The 23,102-nt window shown below is 48.3% G+C and overlaps 1 protein-coding gene and 1 long non-coding RNA gene across 3 annotated transcripts in view; one reads left to right on the forward strand and one right to left on the reverse strand.

Annotated features, from left to right (window-relative positions):
• ACAT1 (acetyl-CoA acetyltransferase 1) lies at positions 1 to 23,030 on the forward strand. Its single transcript, XM_027579355.2, has 12 exons — positions 1 to 120; positions 9,594 to 9,641; positions 12,468 to 12,585; positions 12,971 to 13,066; positions 13,299 to 13,399; positions 16,466 to 16,609; positions 17,254 to 17,404; positions 18,196 to 18,291; positions 19,353 to 19,466; positions 20,457 to 20,521; positions 22,154 to 22,311; positions 22,712 to 23,030. Exons 1-12 carry the CDS (start codon positions 49 to 51, stop codon positions 22,830 to 22,832), a joined length of 1,284 nt encoding a protein of 427 aa, XP_027435156.1. The 5' UTR covers positions 1 to 48; the 3' UTR covers positions 22,833 to 23,030.
• Positions 20,528 to 23,102, reverse strand: part of LOC113914279 — a 10,784-nt gene continuing 8,209 nt past the window's right edge. Inside the window, exon 4 of one of the 2 annotated variants that reach the window (XR_003517430.2) lies at positions 20,528 to 21,487. This is a non-coding gene — a long non-coding RNA (uncharacterized LOC113914279). Of the gene's footprint in view, positions 21,491 to 23,102 lie in introns of both variants that reach the window. The other variant, XR_003517429.1, reaches the window with a different exon arrangement.

Below are 23,102 nucleotides of genomic sequence, written 5' to 3' on the forward strand. Positions count from 1 at the left end.
CGCGTCTGTCGTCTCGGCCTGCCAAGTCTGTCTAGGCGCCCGGAAGTCATGGCTGTGCTGCTGGCCCTTCTGCGCGGTAGCGTGCGCGCGCGCGGCCCCCTGCTCCAGAGGCCGCTGCAGGTGAGGGCGGCTGGGACCCGGGCCGCGGCGTGCCGGCCCCCCTGCCTGGGAGGGCCCCGCTCGCGGCGCGCGGCGCCCGGCGCCCGGGCTGTCGGCCTCCGGGCCTGCTCCGGGGAGGCACATCTGCGCCGCGCACGCGCACGCGCGCCGTACCTGGCCCCGGTGTGTCCCTGGCGTTTGCGGGGCCTCCGCCGCCGCCTGCGGCTCACTTGCGCGTGGGTTGCACGGGGCGCGGATCTCCGCAGCCGGAAGGGCCCAGCCCTGGTCCTGCCTGACGGGCAGCCGGGGCCATACGCCTTCTCCGGGATTTTCTTTACAACGTGCTTGTGTTCCTGCACTAGAGCATCCCTGGGCCTGCAGGCGTGAGGCCCTAAGGGAGGAGGGGAAGATGCCCCCGGTCTGATGCGGCCTGACAGTGACCGGGGAAAATTAGTGGCTCCTCCGTGCGCAAGGGATAGGTGGTACTTGGTGTCACGCACTGAGGGCGTCCAGGGGCGCGCCTCGCTCCCGCTTGTTGTGTTTCGGGAGCGCGGGAGCCCAGGCCTTGGAAGGGAGAGTGTCTTTCCAAGAGTGTGCCAAAGCAAGGGAGCCTGCGTCTTAGATTTGCGGCCGGGCAAAACCTGGCGAGGAGCAGAGAACTTCAGGGTGTGGGTGGTGAAGCGTGATTTTGCCAGTTGGTTCCCGTTGGACACTTTGAAGTCCGCCCATGTTGTAAGAGTTGAAATTTGACCCAAGTCAGTGGAGACCGTTGACGTTTGGGGTTTTGTCCTAGCCAGAGGTCAGGGAAGATTGAGGTGCGGGAGGGAAAAAACATTATTTTGGCGTGAAGTAACTTGAGCTGCATGCTGGTCAGAGGAGGAGAGGCAGCAGCATTATGCAAGAGATTTGTGAGAGCATAAATGTAGAGCTTGACAAATAGGGAGTGGGTGTGAGGAGCCAAGAGGAGAAGGAAGAGTCGAAATAATCCTGGGTGACTGAGCTAATAGGAAAGTCAGGAGGAGTGGGTTTCCACGAAAGAGGAGTTCTTTTTTCCTTTCTTTTCCCCTCTAACCTAGCGGCAGAGGGGAGCTGGGAAATGTACCAGCATATTCGTTCTTAAATGGAATGATTTGGGAAGTCAGGAAAGTATAAGTAGGTTGACCAGGTGAATTAGGTGAGCTAGGTCCTCTAAAAAAACCAAACGAATGCAGAAACCCTCTTAATTTATAGTTTAATTAAGAACTTACTGTCGGGGGCGCCTGGGTGGCTCAGTCATTGAGCGTCTGCCTTCGGCTCAGGTCATGGTCCCAGGGTCCTGGGATCAAGCCCCGCATCGGGCTCTCTGCTCAGCGGGAAGCCTGCTTCTCCCTCTCCCACTCCCCCTGCTTGTGTTCCCTCTCTCGCTGTGTCTCTCTCTGTCAAATAAATAAATAAAAATGTTAAAAAAAAAAAGAACTTACTGTCAAGCGCATGTTGCTGATGAGAAGAATGTAGCTGTAGGTTTTCCAGCTTATGACTTAATGGTGCTCATTTTATTGAATTCTAGGAATCAGTATTGGTAGTTATTTGAAATAAGTGGTCATTTACTGGAAAAATCCTGTTGTGCCAGTTTGTTGAATGGAACTCAACCTTCACCCATTGCACTGGCTCTTTGAGGTTTGCCTTCAAATAACAAAGTCTCCGTTATGGTCAGGAAAGTAATGGACTAATTATCGGGGCTTGTTGCCTTTCCAGCTGTAACCACCTTTTTTTTTTTTTTTTTTAAATCCCTTTCTCTTTAAGCCTCTGGTGTTAGATTTCTGTGCCCCTCATTTGAAGAATACCAGTGCTTTTGTGTGTGTGTGTGTGTGTGTGTGTGTGTGTGTGTGTGTTTCATCCTTTTGATCTTATACTGCATTTGATACTCCTCCAAACTCCTCTGTTTTGCTGTTTTGACCCCAAATTATTGATTAATACTCAGACTTTAAAAAAATTTCTGGGGCGCCCGGGTGGCGCAGTCATTAAGCATCTGCCTTCGGCTCAGGTCATGATCCCAGGGTCCTGGGATCAAGCCCCGCATCGGGCTCTCTGCTCAGCGGGAAGCCTGCTTCTCCCTCTCCCACTCCCCCTGCTTGTGTTCCCACTTTTGCTGTGTCTCTCTCTGTCAAATAAATAAGTAAAAAATATTAAAAAATTTTTTCTTGCATTGTGCCCGTCCTCAGCCTGTTTGCTCCCACTTCCTTTCCCTCCTCTCCTCTGTAGGGGGCTGACTGTTGCAGGTGCAAAAATCACAGTGTCTGTCAGCTGGCTTCTGGCTGGGTTCAGACACTGGTAGGAGACTGGAAGATAGCAAGGGAGAAGCCAGGATAATTTTTTTCTGTCTACCCTTAGGTGGTATTTCTGAGAATGTCTGTGGCTCCTTTGGTTCTTGCTTTTGCAAGGTGACCCTGACCCCTTGGCTTTGGTAACCTTGCTGCTTCCCTTTGTCCCAACAGCCTATGTGTGCTAATGCCTTCCTGTTGCTAATCTCTACCACCCTGCTTCCTGTTGTTCTTAGCTTTTCTATCACCTGTATGTTTAATCTCTGCATTAAATTATGTTTCAGATAGAATGGTTTTTATTTTCCTGGTTGAATCCTGATGGGATCCTGGTTGAAATCTCACTGTTTTTACTCCCTTCCCATTATTCCCTTTCACCCTGTGGATTTTTGCACCTCAGTCCTTGAGCCTTTCCTCTTTTACAGGACAGAAGAACAGAGTACTCTGGCAAGGCGGCAAGTATTGATAGCAATCTGAAGTGGTAGTAAAAGTAGGCAGAGGTGGATAGATGCGAGAGAGAGCCTGGAGGTAGAATCTTTTGACCTGAATGACTGATGGGCAAAGAGGAGCTTAGTGAGAAGGAGTTGGGTATAATTTGGGGGTCTTGGCCTGCCATTGAGGTGGACAGTAGTGGTTTTCAGAGGAACAGATGTGACGGTAGAAAGTGATGAATTGCATTTTGGACTTGAGTTTGGAATTGCCGGTTTGATGACTAAGAGAACTGGAGGAAATTGAGATTTGGGAATCACCAGCTGCTGATGACAGTGGCATCCATGGGCATTGCTGAGCTCAACGAAAGCAGGTGTAGAGGGAGAAGCGGAGAGGGCTTAGCATGGGGCCTTTGGGAGACATGGTGTTTCAGGACAGGCTAGACAAGCAGGAACCTGCCGAGGTAAGTGAAGAGAGAATAGTGTCATGGAAGAAAAGCAGGGGAATGTAGTGTCATCTGAAAGCCAAGTAAGTGAGATTTTCAACAAGGAGGGTATATTACTTCCTTGGGCTGCTGTAACAAAATACCACCAATTGGGTAGCTTACAACCACAGAAACAGTCCTGGAGGCCAGGAAATCAGAGATTGTGGTGTTGGCAAGACCCTTCTCCCTCTAAATCCTGTAGGGAAATTACCCCCTTGCCTCGTCCTTGTTTCTGGTAGTTTGCTGGCAATCTTTGGAAGCCCTTGGTTTGTAGATCTGTCATTCCTACCCTCCGTCTGCACAAGGCAATCTCCCCCCTCCATCTTCTCTTCGTCTTCTGGGCTTGTCTTTCTCTGCATTAAGATTTTCCCTTTTTATGAAGACATCAGTCATACTGGATTAGGGCCACCCTAATGACCTCATTTTGACTTGATTAATTCTAAAGAGACCACATTTATAAATAAAGTCACCTCCTAAGGTACTGAGGGTTAGGACTTACCTTTTTTTTTTTGGTGGGGTTGGGAGGCACAATTCAACCCCTAACAGCACTCAGTGCTGTAAAAATTTAATACAACAAAGGGGTTATGTAAGATTTTTTTTTTTAAGATTTTATTTATTTGACAGAGAGAGACACAGCGAGAGAGGGAACACAAGCAGAGGGAGTGGGAGAGGGAGAGGCAGGGAGCCCAGTGGGGGACTCGAAGACAGATGCTTAACGACGGAGCCACCCCGGCGCCCCGGGGTTATGTAAAATTTTAACAAGGGAATTATATAAATGAAATACCTAAAATGAAAATTGTTGATTGAAATTAGCAAAACTCTTTAATACTTGGGGAGCTTTATAAAGACCTTAAGAAATACAGATTTGATGGGGCTCCTGGGTGGCTCAGTCAGTTAAGCATCTGACTCTTGGTTTTGGCTCAGGTCATGATCTCATGGGTTGTGGGATCAAGCCCCATGTTGGCTTCTCGCTGGGTGTGTAGCCTGCTTGGGATTCGCTCTCTGCCATTCCCCTCCCTCCCTTCCCCGACCCCCCAGCTCTCCCTTTCTCAAAAAAAAAAAAAAAAATCTTAAAAAAATACAGATTTGCAATACAGATTACAGTTTAAGGGAATTTTGCTTTCCTTACACAGACAATAAAATGCATAAACACAAGGTATTTTAAATACTAACTGCTAAGCTCTCTATACTAAGAAGTTCAAAAGCTCCAAAGATGGTTTAATCAGTTTTCTCAAAATATTTTGTTGATTATGGCTCAATTTCTAACTCACTTGGCTCATTTTTATAGTTATTTGGGCATGTAGATGTTCCCTGTGAATTTACCTGTCTCCTGTGGTTCTACCTGTTTCTACGATGGAATAAAGAGACATTAGTGCTCCTGTTGACACACTTGATCAATGAAGTATATCATAAGCACATCATTAGTTCCTGAGAGATAATGCAGTACTTTGGAAAGTACTTGCCTCAGCTTCCTAAATTTTATTATTACTTTTAAAATAAACTCATGAATAATACACATTGTATCTATTGTACCTATGAATGTACATATCTAAGTATATATACATATACATGTATCTATAAATAGAGTCAGACCGCTTAGATTTGAAATACCAGCTCTCCCCTTACTGGCTGTGTGACTCGGGGCAAGTTGTGTGACCTCACTGTGCTGGTTGCACCTGTGACAAATAGCCCGGATCTGTGCCCTCCACCCCGGAGCCCTTGCCAGGCCCTGCGGTGCTCCTCCACGACCTGTCCCTCGTGCCAAGGGTGTTCGTGGTTCTCGTCCTTCCCTGGGCCTGGTGCTCCTTTCCTAGTTCTTCCCAAGGCTGCTCTCTAAGACCCACTTCTCCGCTCCAGTGGCCTCCCCATGAGCCCCCACGTAGGGTAGGCCCGCACCCCCAGCTCACTAGCCGTGTCACTGGCTTCCGAACGTACTTACCTGCCCGCAATGTTATTTCTCACACTTGCTGGGAAGCTTCAGATTTTGTTAAAATATTTGCTTAGTGTCTACGGCTGTCAGGGGGAGACAGACGGTAAATGATTACCTTTCTCTTTTTGGAACTCGCAGCATAGTGTGGAGACAGGTCACCGAGGGGCACGAAAGCCGCCTGGCTCTGGTGGCCGAGGTTTCCAGGGCCACAGTGCGGCTGCGTGGCCCCGGGACGCAGATCACACTGTGCTGGTTGTGTTCCTCCCCTGCCTACCAGTGACACTGTCGGCAGGCGAGGCCGACTTTCCTGGGGTGGTCGGGGAGGGGCACTGTGGGAAGGTGTCGTCCATGCTGGGACGTCGGAGTACGAATGGGCCGTGTGGGGAGCAGGGCCTGGGCTGTCACTCACGGTACCCGGCTGGTGCGGCTGGCGTGGAGCAAGAGTGATGTGAGCCTGGGAAGAGCCGAGGAGCTGGGTCGCTGCAGAATGACCGGCAGGGTTTGGATGTCATTCCAGGAGCGACCGAAAGCCGTGGAAGGATTAATCAGGGCAGCGATGAGATCTGAGGGATGTGTTTAAAACCGGCTGGACGGTGGGCGGGAAAGTCCGGGGTGACCGGCCGTGAGTCAGGTGCCTGTGCCGCTAGCGAGAGAGACGAGGGCACCCAGGGGCCGCGGTGGAGACGAAGCCCGTGGAAGAAGTGAGCTATGTTTTGGACACGGAGTTGGCAGCGTCCGGGGTGGAGTACCTGGGTTTTAGGGCAGGACGAAGGACGAGGGCCAGGATCTGGGCTCGAGCACCGGGTAGATACATGGTAGTGCGATGCTCTGAGGGGGTTGTAATGGGAAGAAGCTGGTTTCCTGGGTGGGAATCGGGCGTGGTGATTGGGATGTTAGATGGAAGCTGTTCCTGGGCCCTGGGACTGTGAGCCTGGAGGTCAGTGGAAGGTCAGGGCTGCAGAGGATGGAGATGCCGGTTCAGGAGCCGGGGAAGCTGGCGGGGGTGGGGGACGGGGCGGGGGGCGCTCCAGCCCCGAGACAGGGTGGGCAGGGGAGGAGGAGGGGGCCTAGCTGGCTGGGAGGGAAACTCAGACCTTGCGAGCGTGGACGCCCAGCAATGAGTGGCTCGGGTGGGGGTCCCCCGGATGCCCCGCGGAGGAGGCCAGCCCGGCTCCCGGGCGCTGCTGGCAGGGCTGTGCTCGTGGGGGGCCTTGCGCAGCGCCGGCGCTCGTGTGGACAGCCTGGGGGGGTGGGGGGGGGAGGCGGCTGAACGGCGAATGGGAGGTGAGCACGGGGAAACAAGCTCCAAGTCACTGGGTGGAGAACTCGTGTCCCGGTGCCGGCTCAGGGAGAATGTGGGTTCAGGGGAGCTGACCTGTGGTGTTCGGGTGGTAGGAAGGAGGGCCTGTGTGTGCTTGTGGAATGATCTGGGAGCACGGGGGCAAATGGGGGGGAAGACCTGAAGATGGGGCATGGGGGCCAAACGGAGGGGCCAGGGAAGTTTCCTTTGGAGCCAGCCGCCTCACGCGGGAGAGGCCGCTCAGATTGCCGGGCGGCACGTCCCATTCCAGACTCGCACCGGGCAAAGGGCATCTTGACCCGGGAGGCAAGCGCTTGGCACCCAGGGCTGGGAAGTAGAGCTGCGCTCGCTGGGACCCGGATTCCTGCCCAAGGCACCTTTTGTCTCTTGTAGTGTGTCCTGCTCTTCCCCTTCTTTGCCCTGAGAACTGTGTTCTAGTCCTTTGCTTCTCTGCTTGCTAATGGCTCCTCTCTTTGCTGTCACCTCTGCTTTGACACGGCAGAGGTTGGCTGTGGTGCCGACTAGCTCCAGCACCTGGGGCCACCCCATTCAAGCACCTGTTGTCGCCCAGCGGACCCAGTCTCTCATCAGGCCACCCCATGCCTGGTCCCGTCCGCTCTGGCCAGTGCGGGGAGGGCGGGGGTCGGAGGTACTTGGCGCTCCTCCTTCCGCACCCTCATGAGAAAGGAGTGTGGCTGGAGAGTCAGTGCCTGGCATGTTTGCCACAAATGGGGACTTTAAAAAAAATTCACTGCTTTGGATACAGCCCACAAAGTATATCGGGTTTCCATTAAAAGTGTAGTAGTTTCCAGATATTTGGGAATACAAGCTGGAACTTTTAATTCAGAGTTCGATCACAGATAATAGGCTGGAATCCTTCAGCAACACCCCACGTTAGCTGATCTGTGAAGGGTGCCCTTGTTTCTGCACAGCTGATGGCAAGGAGTCCTTCCACGACGCAGGCGGACCCAGGTGTTGCCTGCTGGTCCGAAAGTGTACACTGAGGCTCTGGAGAGTGAAAGCACAAACCTTGGGGCTCCTGGTGGCGCCGTCGGTTAAGTGTCCGACTCTTGGCTCAGGTCATGATCTCAGGGTCGTGAGATCAGGCTCTGCACTCGGCTCCGATTCTCTCTCTCCCTCTGCCCCTCCCCCTGTTCTCGTGTGCGCCCTCCTCTCTCTCCGAGATGAATCTTAAAAAAAAAAAAAAAAAAGCACAAACCTGCGAATTTAATGACCCAGCTTCCCGAGGCACAGATAGAGAAAGCAGATAAATTTTCTTCAAGGTCTGCTCAACAGGTTAATTTGAGAGTAACAACATGTCGGTGACCTCTGTTGTGTTTACATCAGGTGTATGCGAATGATGAATGTACGCAACTTGGGACTCCTGCCTGAAGCATTTCGGTGGCACCCCGTATTTGGAGACCCCTGCACAACACCAAGGAATCCTCCTCTGAACCCTGGGATGGCTTGTTTATTGTGCCTCTCTTAGGCTTTTTACCAAGCTATCTTTGGACAGTGGAGTATGTATGGCTAATTTTAACATTTCTCCTTTTGTAAGATTGTAGTGCTGCTCAAGTGTAGGGACCATGTTTTACGAATCTCGGATTCCCAGTGAAGCCTTCTGTAACGTCAGTGATCTCAGTGGTTCTTGAGCGAGTGAGGGGTCAGGTAGTGGGAGGCGTGTCTGTCGTCTCTTCCTCACAAAGACCGAGAAGCCATCCCTTCAGAAGAGGGGCTGCACCGAATACTGTAATGATTATAGTTTTGAATAAAGCCAAGATTAAATTAGGTTATTTCTTATAGCAAAGTTGTTTGTATGAACTTTCTACATAAAAGTGACTTACTCTGTCATCTTAACATTGGAAAAAGGATTTTCTTAAATCCTGTTCTACAGCCTAGTAACACACTCTGTCTCGAAGCTGCCGTTTGCATGTATCTGTTCTCATCTGAACGCGTTATTGTGGTTCTCTCTCTGCTTATAACCACTCTTTGTCACATCTACTTTCTTTTTCTTTCTGTGCTCTGTTATAAATTGAAAGCTTTCGATTGGTTGTTTGCATTAAGTCAGGCTAGCTTTTAGACGTTTGTAGGCTTGTTTATTGCCCCGAGGTACAATTGGCCATTTACAACTATCAACAAGGTTAGGTTCTAAATATAAGTTGTCGGGGCGCCTGGGTGGCTCAGTCGTTAAGCGTCTGCCTTCGGCTCAGGTAATGATCCCGGGGTCCTGGGATCGAGCCCCGCATCGCATCGGGCTCCCTGCTCAGCAGGAGGCCTGCTTCTCCCTCTCCCCCCCCTGCTTGTGTTCCCTCTCTCGCTGTCTCTCTCTCTGTCACGTAAATAAATAAATCTTTAAAAAAAATAAATATAAGTTGTCATTTTTGAATATTTATTATGCTTTCTGACTTCAGAGGATAAAAAAATTTATTCCTTGTTCTTTGCCCTGCAAACTGTCCAGTTTCAGATCAGTCGGGTCTCTGAACTGTAACTAGCACTTTCTGTACTCGTTCTTGTTGGCATTTGTTCCTAAGAGTGGTGTGGAAAGAATGGACATGTAGGGGCAAGATACTTACTCATTTCTTTCTTAAAGAATAATTGATTTGGTAAGACGACCATATTTGTATGAGGTATGTTTGCTTCAAATAAATGAGATCCATTTGTTAGAAGTGGAGGAAGGAAATGGCAAGTTTTAGTGAAGTAAAATATTTTTTTGAACAATAAGGACATTTTCGTGTGGTACTCTGAAATTAGTTTAGAAAAAAATTAATTTAGAAGATTTAACTGCATTTTATGCAAGGCTTATACTTAAAGGCTTATAGATTTAAAGTTTATAAAGGTATCAGAAGTTAAAACATTTGCAATGAACAGCTAATCAGAAAAGTATAGTATAAAGTAGAAATGTTTTCTGATTATAAATGATATATGCTGTGTAGAACATGGAAATAAAAATATAAGGAAGCAGAAAGAACTCATCGAAACCCTACCACTGAGAAGTATAAAATGATGTGGATTAAAATTTTTCACATTATAACTTTACAAATATTTTTATTACAGGAAATAAGATACATGGAGCGAGGTTACATATCAAAACCCACTTTGAATGTAAGTATAAATTTAAATTGTGCTTTAAAATTTCAAGAATTTAAAAGGAAATATAGACAATAAAAATGCATATTCTTGTATTTGCATATATGTGGGGTCATCTTGGGATGCTGCAGGGGTTAGGAATAGCTAATTATTGGCAGATCCCAGTGAAGAGCTCACAGTCTAGGGCCCCGCTCAGTTGCCACTGCTTCCCTAGTCTCTCCCGTGGAAGAACCTTCCTCTCAGACTGTGTGGTGTACCTCCTTACTCTCAGGGACCCGCATTGTATTTTGAGGGATACATGGAAGATCCTAGAAGAAAGGAACAGAACCGGGCTGGGGATGAGACAGGAGGACCGTCATCTGATCACGTGGTGCTTTCAGAGGGGCGCTCTGTGTCTGACAGGTCCCTTGGACGACTTAGTAATAGCCTTCTGTCAGAATCTGAGGAACGGTCCTCTTGTTATCCCCGAGCTCAGTAGGAGAATGTGGAAGGGAAGTGTAAGAAGAGAATTGTTAAAAGAGTTTGACAGTGTTTAAGAGAGCTTTTATCTCCTTTTTCTTCAATCTCATATTACTGTTCTTATGAATCATTTGGGAAGTTATGACTCTGTGGAGTCCTTGTTAAGCGGTACAGCCCCATGTCGCATGCAGGTCTGGATTCCCAGCCCAGAACTGCCTTCAGGGAGGAAGCCCTTTGGGTAGGGTTCTTGATTGTGCAGTAAACAGGGTAAAGTGATCACTTCTTAAATTTTCGCTGAGGAGTAGAAGTGAAATTTAAGCTTCTGGTTTCCAGCCTCCTGTGGACAACTGGGAAGGATCTATGCTTATTTTATATTATTATTTTTTAAAGATTTTATTTATTTATTTGACAGGGAGAGACACAGTAAGAGAGGGAACACAAGCAGGGGGAGTGGGAGAGGGAGAAGCAGGCTTCCCGCAGAGCAGGGAGCCCGATGCGGGGCTCGATCCCAGGACACTGAGATCATGACCTGAGCCGAAGGCAGACGCTTAACCCACTGAGCCACCCAGGCGCCCGCTTTATGCTTATTTTTTTAAAATAATTTTTTATTGTTATGTTAATCACCATACGGTACATCATTAGTTTTTGATAGTGTTCCATGATTCATTGTTTGTGCATAACACCCAGTGCGCCACGCAGAACGTGCCCTCTTTAACACCCATCACCGGGCTAACCCCTCCCCCCACCCCCCTCCCCTCCTTTATGCATATTTTAAACTTGGTTTGTCTTAGGTTTTCTGTTAGATCTTAAATCATAAAGCACCATCAGTGAACTGATTAGTCTTACTGCTATCCAGATATTTAGATTATTTTAATCTTTATTGAGTAAATAGTCATTCATAAATAAGTCTGTCTAGGGGCACCTGGGTGGCTCAGTCGGTTAAGCATCTGCCTTCAGCTCAGGTCAGGATGGGATTGAGCCCCACATCAGGCTCCCTGCTCAGTGGGGAGTCTGCTTCTCTCCTCTGTCCCTGTGCCCACTTGTGTGCTCTCTCTCAAATAAATAAATAAATACAATTTTTTTTTAAGATTTTATTTATTTATTTGACAGAGACAGCGAGAGAGGGAACACAAGCAGGGGGAGTGGGAGAGGGAGAAGCAGGCTTCCCGCTGAGCAGGGAGCCCGATGCGGGGCTCGATCCCAGGACCCTGGGATCATGACCTGAGCCGAAGACAGACGCTCAACCAACTGAGCCACCCAGGCATCCCCAATCTTTAAAAAAAAAAAAAAAAAAAGTCTGTGTCTTAGATAATAAAATGGTCCCCCTTACCGCGGTTCCACTTGGCTGTGTCAGCCTTGGTCTGGAAGGAGATGAGCCTCCTGGCCTGCTCAGAAAGTCAGTAGTAACCCAAAGCACCTGTCGTTAACTCCCTTCATCTTGTCATGGATGCATTTTGTCATCTTGCATCGTCCTCATCATAGGGTGAGTCCCGTCCCCGGAGATACCCCGAGAGGCCCCATTCACGCAGCTCTCATGACAGTATGTGGTTACAGTGTGCTGTTTGCCGAGCTCCTGCTGCGTATCTCTCAATGGAGCCTAATGGGTGTGCAGGGCGTGCGGGGTGGAGCAGGGTGTGCAGGGCGTGCAGGGTAGAGCAGGGTGTGCAGGGTGTGCGGGGTGGAGCAGGGCGTGCAGGGTGTGCGGGGTGTGTGGGGTGGAGGAGGGCATGCAGGGTGGAGCAGGGCGTGCACGGCGGAGCAGGGTGTGCAGGGCATGCAGGGTGGAGCAGGGTGTGCAGGGTGGAGCAGGGCGTGCACGGCGGAGCAGGGTGTGCAGGGCATGCAGGGTGGAGCAGGGTGTGCAGGGTGGAGCAGGGTGTGCAGAGTGGAGCAGGGTGTGCAGGGCGTGCAGGGCTTGCAGGGCGTGCAGGGTGGAGCAGGGCGTTGCAGGGTGGAGCAGGGCGTGCAGGGTGGAGCAGGGTGTGCAGGGTGGAGCAGCATGTGCATGGTGGAGCAGGGCGTGCAGTGTGGAGCAGGGTGTGCAGGGTGGAGCTGGGTGTGCAGGGCTTGCAAGGTGTGCAGGGCGTGCAGGGTGGAGGTGGGTGGAGCAGGGTGTGCAGCGTGTGCAGGGTGGAGCTGGGCGTGCAGGCAGGGTGTGCAGGGTGAGGTGGGTGGGGCAGGGTGTGCAGGGTGGAGGCGGGTGGAGCAGAGTGGAGCCGGCAGCCCAGGGCGCAGCAGTGTCTGCAGCGTCTTCCCCGCGGAGCATGCTGGGGGACTGAGACTGGGGGAGGACTGTGCATCTCTGAATTCCGTTTCTTTCATGACAGAAGGTTTGGATCAAGCATTTACATAGACTCATTTTTGCACCTTCTGTCTCGCCAGGAAGTGGTCATAGTGAGTGCTGCAAGAACGCCCATTGGATCCTTTCTAGGCAGCCTTTCCTCCCTACCGGCCGCTAAGCTCGGATCCACTGCAATTCAGGGAGCCATCGAAAAGGCAGGTCGGTTGCTACTTGGCTTTTCTGGGGTTTTTGTTTTTGTTTCTTGAAGTAAGCTCTGTGCCCCATGTGGGGCTTGAAGGGGCTCTGCCGACTGAGCCAGCCAGGTGACCCGGTTGCTTTGCTTTTTGTATAGAGGGGGGCAGTGATTCAGTGGAGCAAATACTTATTTTGCACTTACTGTATACATAACACTTAGAAACGCTCAATGCCTGCCTTTCTAAATTCCCTTGTAAAGAAATCCTGGGACTACATTTAGGATGAAACTCAGAGCTGACAAGAAGAAACAGTTCCTGCTGTATAATATCATGTACCTTAGTAGGTAACAGCTAATTTTATTTAAATGGACTAAAATATGGAAATGCTTGTTTTGTTTTTATAAAAACAGGGATTCCAAAAGAAGAAGTGAAGGAGGTGTACATGGGGAACGTTCTGCAAGGGGGTGAAGGACAAGCCCCAGCAAGGCAAGCAGCCTTGGGCGCAGGTACTAGGAATCCATGTTTGCTTTTATACTTCACATGTTTGGTAGAGCAGAGTGGAGGCCGTTTCAGCCTAAATACAATGTTAAATGCATACTCGAATGGCAGGAGTGATGCTGTTGCAGGTTAGAGGTTGCACGTGCCCTGTTGTATGAATTTAAATTCTACAGGTGTGTTTGAAGGGTATCTTCGCTTTTTAAAAGTAGGACTTGTTCGTATTGTTTGTATTGGTTTTAGGCCTACCTGTTTCTACTCCGTGCACCACTGTAAACAAAGTTTGTGCCTCAGGCATGAAAGCCATCATGATGGCCTCTCAGAGTCTTATGTGTGGGCATCAGGTAAGAAGCACCTTCTTTTCCATTTTATAACTCAAATAATACGCAGTGTTAGAAGACACTCCACTGGAAATTGAAGCACATTTTTGCCTTCGACGTGAGGTTCTATCTCGTCAGCTCTGGTAGCTGTGTTTCCCGAGGCTCCGGAGTGTCTGGCTTTGCTTTATTCCAACTGGAGGGGGGCTCAGATCGTAGCTTGAGTGTCTTGTGTTAGAAATTAGTTCTCAGGGGCGCCTGGGTGGCTCAGTCAGTTAAGTGACTGCCTTCGGCTCAGGTCATGATCCCAGGGTCCTGGGATCGAGCCCCACATGGGGCTCCCTGCTCTGTGGGAAGCCTGCTTCTCCCTCTCCCGCTCCCCCTGCTTGTGTTCCTTCTCTCGCTGTGTCTCTCTCTGTCAAATAAATAAATAAAATCTTAAAAAAAAAAATTAGTTCTCAGCGAAGAGGTTTTGGCCTTCAGGTGAACCCTTCACTTGGTCTTATTCTGGGAGACTCAACACACGACAAATGTTTTATTTGCCAAAATAAGGAGGGTTTTCATTGTAGGTGGAGCAGAAGGTGCTGACCTTGGGAATCCAGTCACTGATGGAGCCCGGGCTTGAGAACAGATCTGTGGCTCCTACGTAGCCCCGTTCATTTGTTCAGTCGTGCTCTCTGCCGGCGGGCTCCGTCTTGTCCTGACCTGAGCGTGCGCCGGAGGTGGCCGCTCAGCACGCCCGTGCCGTGGCGGGGGGAGAGCAGACCCAGATCCAGGACCTGAGAGTCCCTCAGATCCAAGCCCTTCCCTTCGCGCTTGAGAAGAGTGGGGTCGAGACACGGCCGACAAAGTTACATGGTTGAAGTTAGAAAGCAGAGGTCTTTGTCCCCATCTGTGCCTTCCGGCCTCTCGGGGTGTGACACAGGAGGGCCTTTGGTGAGGTGTTTGGGGACGATTGCTTACACGGTCAGTGTGCCATCGCTCTCCCCCCTCCCTGGCTTTGTTTCCAGTTAAAAGGCAAAGAGGAAGAAAGGATAGAGTGCTGTCTAGCTGATGTGTCCGATACTTTATTATAAATAGTGTTCCGAGCTGAGTAGTGATAGCATATTTTCTGGGCCCTTATGGAAAGGACACGTGGGTTGTCTCCCCTTCACCGTCTCACGCAGTGCGGCCATGCACAATCCCCCTTCGTCCTCGAACGACGCCTCGGGGGCGGCGCGGTGTAGTGGTAGGAACAGCAAGTCTGCAGCCAGACGAGCGTGAATCCTCTGTCTGCCCCTCAAGCTGCGCACCTGCTCCGTGACGGGCACTGGAGCCCGGTGGACAGAATGTTAAAAATCTTGTCATGGATAAATTGGTCTCTTAGAAAAATTACTAAGAGGAGAATTTCAGTCAGAAGATTTTCACAGGATATTTTCAAATGCTTTCCATAAACGTGGTACCAGTTGCACACTTGGCAAATGTTGGGAGCTCGCTCGTGCAGAGGGTGACACCAACACGGGGTGTCACTAAGCCCTGTCACAGCAGTGAGTGGAAATTGGGGGAGATTGTTTACATGGCGGAAAACTGAGGAGGAAAGTTTTGTCTCAGTGGATTTATTGCGATTCTCTAGCAAATGCTATGTGCACTGCACTGAAATGCTTTCAGCTGGTATTATTTGTGCATGTATACAGTTACCTGACTTAAAGGAATACTTACTTAAAGGAGTAAACATTTTGAATTATCAAAGTATTTTGAAATATTTTGGAAAGTGGCCATTTTTATTTTGTATTGAAGAATAATTGATACTTTCTTTTCTGTCACTAATTATTGGCATCATCCTCAGGGAATATTTGGTATCTTAGGATAATGGAGTAGAACATACCTGAGAACTAATTGAGAATCTCTTGATTTCAGAACCAGAAAAATATTTGGGTTTCTTTGGTCTGGAACTTGTGTTTGTCTTTATTCCTGGTTAAAGGCTGTGGCTTTAATGCTTACATTAATTTTTTATATTAAACTATTTTTTTAAAATTAGCCCTTATATGGAAACAGATTTCTTTTGTTGGTTTGTACTAACAGGTGGATTAATACTCATTAATAGGTGGGACAAGGGTTTCTGGCCTTGCAAGAGGCTGTGTCTGGTGATGAGGATGGGCCCTGCAAATACAGCTGCAGTGCGGGGCAGTGGCGCTAATAAACGCGTGAGCCAGTAGCTGGGGAACAAAAAAGAAGGAAGGGCGGCGTTTCCAAGAAGGCACAGGTGGTCAGGGAAGGGGCGACATGGCCGTATCTTGATTAGTTTGAAAGGAAGTACAGGTGTTTCACAGGTTGGCGGGTGGGGCAGAGCGCGCAGGGGTGTGTGAGCACGAGGTCTGTGAAGGCCTCGCAGCAGGTGCGGGTGACCTGACCCGAAAGGGAGAGAGAAGCCTTCGGGAAGAAGGGCCGGGGAGTCTCACTCTACCCAAGGTGACCAGGGTGCATGTCGACGCCTCCGGGGTGGAATCAGGGATGCGTGTCAGAGGATCCTGTAGAAGGTTATCACAGCCGTCTGGGAAAAGTTGATCAGGAGGATCTCAGTCCAAGAAGTAGGATTATTTCTGCGAGCAGGTTGTCATCTTTAGAAGACATGACGTAAAGCAGTGTTGAGTGCAGTGAAGGGTTAGAAGAATTTCACACGAGGGTCGGTCTTCCATGAAGGATCCTGGCATTCTTATAAATACCTGCTGATTCTTAATTATCGTGACACATTTGAGACCATTTCTTTTCTTTTTTTTTTTTTTTAAAGATTTTTATTTATTTGAGAGAGAGAAAGCACATGGCGGGGGGGAGGCTCAGAGGGAGAAGCAGACTCCCTGCCGAGCAGGGAGCCCGATGCGGGACTCGATCCCGGGACTCCAGGATCATGACCTGAGCCGAAGGCAGTCGCTTAACCAACTGAGCCACCCAGGCGCCCTAGACCATTTCTTTTCATCCGGGTCAAAGAGGGTACTTCCTGTGTTCACTGTGTAGCAGCCTAATAAAGTCCACGGAAACTTGTTTGTGGTTGCTGTGTGGTGGGTGTACTGGGTTGTAGGTCCTGTTTGAGTTGATGTTGTTTTTGTTGCTGAGCAGGATGTGATGGTGGCAGGCGGGATGGAGAGCATGTCCAATGTTCCCTACGTCATGAACAGAGGGGCAACGCCATATGGTGGCGTCAGGCTTGAAGATTTGATTGTGAAAGATGGGCTAACTGATGTCTACAATAAAATCCATATGGTAATTCTTGATTTTTTTTTTTTAAAGATTTTATTTATTTATTTGGCAGAGAGAGACACAGCGAGAGCAGGAACACAAGCCGGGGGGCGAGAGAGGGAGAAGCAGACTCCCCGCTGAGCAGGGAGCCCGATGCGGGGCTCGATCCCAGGACCCTGGGACCATGACCTGAGCTGAAGGCAGACGCTTAATGACTGACCCAGCCAGGCGCCCCGGTAATTCTGGATTTTTAAGGAGAAATACCATCGAGTATACAATACTGTTTGATTTTTTTAAGTGTATTTTAGTAACTGAAGGATGGGCTCTATAAAGACATTTTATAGATTTTAAGCCATTCATTTCAGCAAAATATTTCTTGACTCCCTGCATCAGTTTGACTCAGTTGTTGAATAAACTGCCCCACACTGGAATAGGGCGTTTTCTGGCTTCTGGTAATGGATTCCATAACTATTTAATTATTTGCCTTTGAAATAGCAACTTCTGGGCTCATTGAAGTATCTAAAGATGAGACATGAGTGAAAAATGACCTAGCACAGAAAGAGGTGTATTTTAAGAAACTAAATTTAATGGCTAACCACTATTTTGTTATGCAAGTTAATAAGTTATGCAAAGCGAATTACTTGTTTAAGAATTCCAACTTTGATCAGGGGAACTGTGCTGAGAACACTGCGAAGAAGATGAACATTGCACGGGAAGAACAGGACACGTACGCGATTAACTCCTACACCAGGAGTAAAGCAGCGTGGGAAGCAGGAAAATTTGGAAATGAAGTTATCCCTGTCACAATTACAGTAAAAGGTAGAGGGATGATATTCCAAAATAGATTTTTCACAGGTTGCTAAAAAATTTCGCTTTAAATTCATTCATTTTTATCTTCGTTCAGCTGAGGACACAGATACTTTTGCTTATGGTTAATAGAGGGGCGTCCTGCCAGGGTAGAGAGAATTTAATTCAACCCCATTTCATATCCGCTTCCAACACAACTGCAAGTGCCACTAAGAAGAATGTTTCCAATTTGAGAAATGTGTTTATTAGACATCTTTCTAGTATCAGTGACAGACCGTTTATTGGCCCCGGAGGTGAGGAGGAAGGCCACACGGCAGCGAGCAGCAGCTCTGGGAGCTCCGGGCACGCGACCTGGTGCCGAGCGCTGCGCGCTGTCGTCCAGCTGGCTCTGGGGTCCCCCTGGCGGCCCTCAGTCACAGAGCAGGGGGCCGTCCCCACCCGCTCGGGCAGAACCCAAAGCGAAGCCTGGGTGGATTGGCTCCGGTTCCATTTCTGCTGAGCAAAGACGCTGAGGCTCCGAGCGGTAGAATTACTGGAGCTTGTCCACGCCTGCAGCCGGGGGTGAGTGGGATCGCAAAAGGGGGAGAGGAGAGAACGGGCTGTCGTCGAATCGGAGGTTTAAACTGTTGAACTACTTAATGAACTCTTTCAGTGACTGACAGAGATGACAGGTGCTGGATTCTCCAGTAGGACTGACTTGGGATGGTGCCAGGTGTGCGGGCCCCACGTGGGAGGGACACTTGCTGTGTCTGACTCAGTGACTCACTGTTGTCCTGACTGGTGATGAAAGACTTGTGTTGTAGGTCAACCAGATGTACTGGTGAAAGAAGATGAAGAATATAAACGTGTTGACTTTAGCAAAGTTCCAAAGCTGAAGACAGTTTTCCAGAAAGAAAACGGTTAGTATGAAGAAATGAAGCATGGCAAAAAGTGGAGGTCAACTCCATCTCTCTGTCTTGGAACTGCCTCAGGATTTTAGAAAAGTAATTCTAGAAAACATCTAGATGTTATTTAACATTTCCAATAGGTCAGGCTCATGTGAAATTAACAAATTATATTTATCCAAAAAAAACCCTTAAAATTGTTTAACAGTGAATACCTTCAATATAGAAATCCTAGGGAAGAGATTGTAGAATGAGTATAGAATCCAGTTTTTCATATGTAATTCATTTTGAAAGCTTATTCTGAGATGAAAGATGTTTATATGTTAAATACCCGTAAGATTCTTGAGGATGAAGTTGACAGCAGTGTTGTTCACTTTTATTCCCAGCGCCTGGCATGGAACTAGTAATTACTGAATGCTACCATAAATGGGATTCCAGTGCTCAGATAATGCTTTTGAAATCCTTGAGGTGGTCCGTTCTGCTTTTAAAATTGGCAGACTTACTGGTGATGATAATCTCAAGTTACTTCTTCTGCCTTTCCTGATTTGAATTTCTCAATACCAACACAGGGACGGATCAGTCCTTTTTTAAAGCACCATGTAAAATTTATATTGCAAAAGTGTATTTTTATATTTTATATTTTTAGCTGCAGTACTACAGGGTCTTGGTTGCAATTTTTAGAAAAGCTTAATTGACATAATTTACATACCGTTAAAATTTAAAATGTACAGTTCAGCGATTTTTAGTATTCTTGACATTTAACGTCAAGTGATGGTGGAGAAGCTGGTTTTGACGCAGTATCTGATCTAGCGTCGATAAGCAAAGTTGGACTCTGGGAAGAAAAATGAACGAGCTGGCCCTTAACCTTGGAGGACCCGGGGGCCGGCATCCGCCGCTGCCGCCTCGCAGACCGGGAGTGGCCCCCGCGTCCCGTTGGGGTTAGCGAGGCGTCTGGGTCGTTTCGCACGCCTCTCGCAGCCCGTCGGTGCCCTGCGGGAGTGGGCCGACTTGAAGCGTTGGAGTGTGGAGCGGGGTGTGGCGCGAGCCCGCGCAACCCCACGCTCCCCTGCTTCCAGGCACGGTCACGGCTGCCAACGCGAGCACGCTCAACGACGGCGCGGCCGCCCTGCTGCTCATGACCGCCGCCGCCGCCCGGAGGCTCAATGTGACGCCGCTGGCCAGAGTGGCAGGTATCGCCCGGTCCGCGTGGTTTCTCCCCGAGCCCCCGAAGCTTGCTGCTTGGTGCCCGACGGGGTTGAGGCCGGCGGCTTCTGTCTGGAGGCTGCCCCCACTGACAGTGTCTCTCATATGTTGAGATAGGCGCTGCTGTAGTAATTTGTTGTAATTCATTTTGTAGGAGAGTAAGCCCTAAAGACCTCCTCCCGTCCTCTCTGACGGGTGGGAGAATAGAAGGTACATGTCCCTGGCGCAGAGGGGAAAGGTAACCCCGTAGCTTAAAAAGAATATGAAATTAGGGGTTTAGAACTAGGAATCTAGGTATTTTGGCATTTATCTATGTGACCTGTCATACCTTCAGCCTCCTTCAACATATTTTTAGCTGTAAAATCTGCCTTGTTAATGAGTTAAAATTGTTACTTTATAAAAAGGCTTCACTTTTTTTTTTTAGACTCACAAGCAGGGGGACAGGGACAAGCAGACTCCCGCTGAGCACGGAACCCACGCAGTCCCACTACCTTGGGATGGTGACCTGAGCCAAAACCAAGTCAGACGCCTTACTAACGCCCCCGAGCCACTCAGGCACCCCTTCATTTTTAGCTGGAATCTTGGTTTCTTAACCTCAGCACTTCTGACATTTTGCAACAAACCAGTCTTTGTTCCGGAGGCTGCTCCGCACACCGGAGGCCGCGTGGTCGCCTCCTCAGCCTCTACGCCCTGGACGCTGCAGAAAGTGGCGTCCTACCTGCTGCGTACCTAAAGTATCTCTAGCTAATGCCAGTGTCCCTGGAGGCAAATTTCCCCCAACCCCCTGCTTAATGAAAATCAGTGGCCCAGATGATGGATCTAATTTTATAAAGCCTAGAACTTAGAAAAGGAACAAATACATTTACATATAGTATCGGGGTTAGGAAGCTTGCAGTTCTGCATATTATATCTAATGACAGATGTCACTTGTAAAAAGATTTTAATGACCTATTTGATAATTTTTTTTTTAAACAAAGCATTTGCTGATGCTGCTGTTGAACCTATTGATTTTCCAGTTGCACCTGCGTATGCTGTACCTAAGGTGAGAACCAAGTGAGGGGCAGTACCCCACTGTACCGGCTTCCGTTCCGCTGCAAGCAAAGCTGCAGGGTTTGGGTTTTAAATGTTATGCATCTGAGGAGGCCTGGAGACAAGATAGGAAGATCTGAAACCAAGCTTTTTTTTTTTTTTTTAAGATTTTATTTGAGAGAGCGTGAGTGGAGGGAGGGGCTCCCCAATTGAGTGGGGAGCCTACTGCAGGGCTGTATCCCAGGACCCCCAAATCATGACCTGAGCTGAAGTCGGATGCTTAACCGACTGAGCCACCAAGGGGGCCCCCAAATCTTCCAACTTCTGAAAACAGTTTGGTGTGTGGGTTGCTCAGAACTTCAGTGGAACAGACACAAACTATGTAATTATTTTTAAGTAGGATGCTCACTCACACTTGGTATGGTAACCACAAAGTGGGAGGTTGCCGTGGCAGAGAAAAAATACTAAAGGTACTGGTTCTAGAATTCAGATAATTCACTACTAGGAGAGGTCTCCATTCTGAAAGGGAATTGCTGGGAGCCAGTCTTAGAGTAAAACGAAAAACGGAGAAAACCTACATACTCCAAGCTGTCACTGTCTCTAAGGGAAGTTGCTAAGGGGGTCACAGGAAGAGACGGTGCTGAAGGATCTCAGAGGATTCCAGCAAATACTCCTTTTCAGAAGGAGAGGGCCTCCCCCTGGGAGGGAACTTCTGAGACCAGCACCCAGGCTGAGCAGAAATCAGTGAGGATTATGGGAAGAGAGGATCAGAAACGATTGGGGTGGTGGATCTCAGAAAGGAACATAATGACACAGCTTCTGAAAGTGAACGCATCACACTGGAGAGCAAGGGTGAGAAACAGTTCTGGATTCTGAAGGTATAGCTCCAATCCTGACCGCAGCTTGACTGAGAGCCAGAGAAGGGGCTCCATGGGTTTTGTCTTGTGTGGCAGGAGCTCTGCAGCCTGAAATGTGGAGCCTGCTGGAGGGAGAGAGGAAAGGGGAGGAAGAGTTTCCAATTAATTTTATTGTTGCTCACAACAACAAAAATTTCTAAAAGGACATTAGAATTTTATAAACATATAAGCATAACCATTATTATTAGCACCGTAACACCTTCCTGCACAGCTGACCGAACTATTTAGAATAAAAGACTTGACATAATTTGCAGTGAAGATGCAATAGCTAAGAATGTCTGTGCCCGTATGACCCCAGAGCGGCTCTTATAAAGGAGAAACTACGGGAGATGCAGTGAAAACAACCGTACTAAGAGTAGAAACTAACAGACCTCTCTCATTTGACAAATCAATAATCTACAACTGAGCGATGTAGTAAAGTAGATCGTAAGACCATCAAGTTATAACCCCCAAATAGAGAATATGTGTACTTTTCAGGTATCCATGGAACGTTCAAGAAAATCTAGTTCTTTCTATTGCTGCAAAATAGAAATAATGCAAACAAAATTCTTTGCTCACAGTGCAATGAGACATTAAAATCAGAAAATAAAAAAGCTCTTCCTCCTGAAAACTAAGAAACTCCGTATTTAAATATCCCTTGCATCAAGGGGAAATAGCAATCCAAATTGCAGAATTCTAAGAAAATAATGAAAATAAGTTCTGTTAATCGATCATTAAAAAAATTTTAGGTTCTTAAAGCTGCAGGACTGAAAAAAGAGGATATTACGATGTGGGAGGTGAACGAAGCCTTTAGCCTGGTTGTGCTAGCAAACATTAAAATGCTGGACCTCGATCCCCAGAAAGTGAACATCAATGGAGGAGCGGTTTCTCTGGGACATCCGATTGGGTAGGTAAAGTCCGACAACTCTGTCTAGGCTAATGGCAACGTAATGGACTTCGTAGTTTTGTCTAAATCTTAACCGCTTCGTGCTCATTCCTATTACTCCTGGTCGGACTGGTTTCCTTCCCATCTGTCCTCCGAAGGGCAAACACCATTTTTGATAGGATCTGACACCAAACACAGATCTGCCACAGGCAGTTACCAGAGAACTAGTGGTGTTTTAAGATTAAAATCTATGCTTGGGCTTTAAAAAAAGCTGTTACCGTTTTTGAAACACATCTCCCACATTGAAGGGAAGGAGTTAAATGCTCTAATAGACTTTTCAAGTGAATATGGAATGGAAACTTGGTTTGGTCAGATATTCTGTAATTTATGTTAAAGAACACAAGTGCCTTCTTAATCCTAGGATGTCCGGAGCCAGGATTGTTGTTCACTTGGTTCAGGCCTTGAAGCAAGGGGAGTACGGTCTCGCCAGTATCTGCAATGGAGGAGGGGGAGCGTCTGCCCTGCTGATCCAGAAGCTGTAGGCAACGCGTGTCGTCTAAAGCAACAATCGCAACAGTCCTACGTGGCCGGAAGGTCTGCCGCCCTCAGTGTGACTGACCGCCCTGGGTCAGCTTGTATGCTCAACCTGTTCTGTTGTTTCTTCTAACATTTTTACAGTAAGAACAAGATCAACTCTCAAACCCTTTGAAATTATCAATAAATGTTTTCTTCTGTTTTAAGTCTTTTGTAATCTTTAGTAGTTCAGAATAGTTTTTGTCAAGCTGTACTATTTGAAATACCAGTGTGCAGCC

This window comes from Zalophus californianus, chromosome 11 (genome assembly GCF_009762305.2).
Source record: "Zalophus californianus isolate mZalCal1 chromosome 11, mZalCal1.pri.v2, whole genome shotgun sequence".
In the NCBI taxonomy this organism is placed as follows: domain Eukaryota; kingdom Metazoa; phylum Chordata; class Mammalia; order Carnivora; family Otariidae; genus Zalophus; species Zalophus californianus.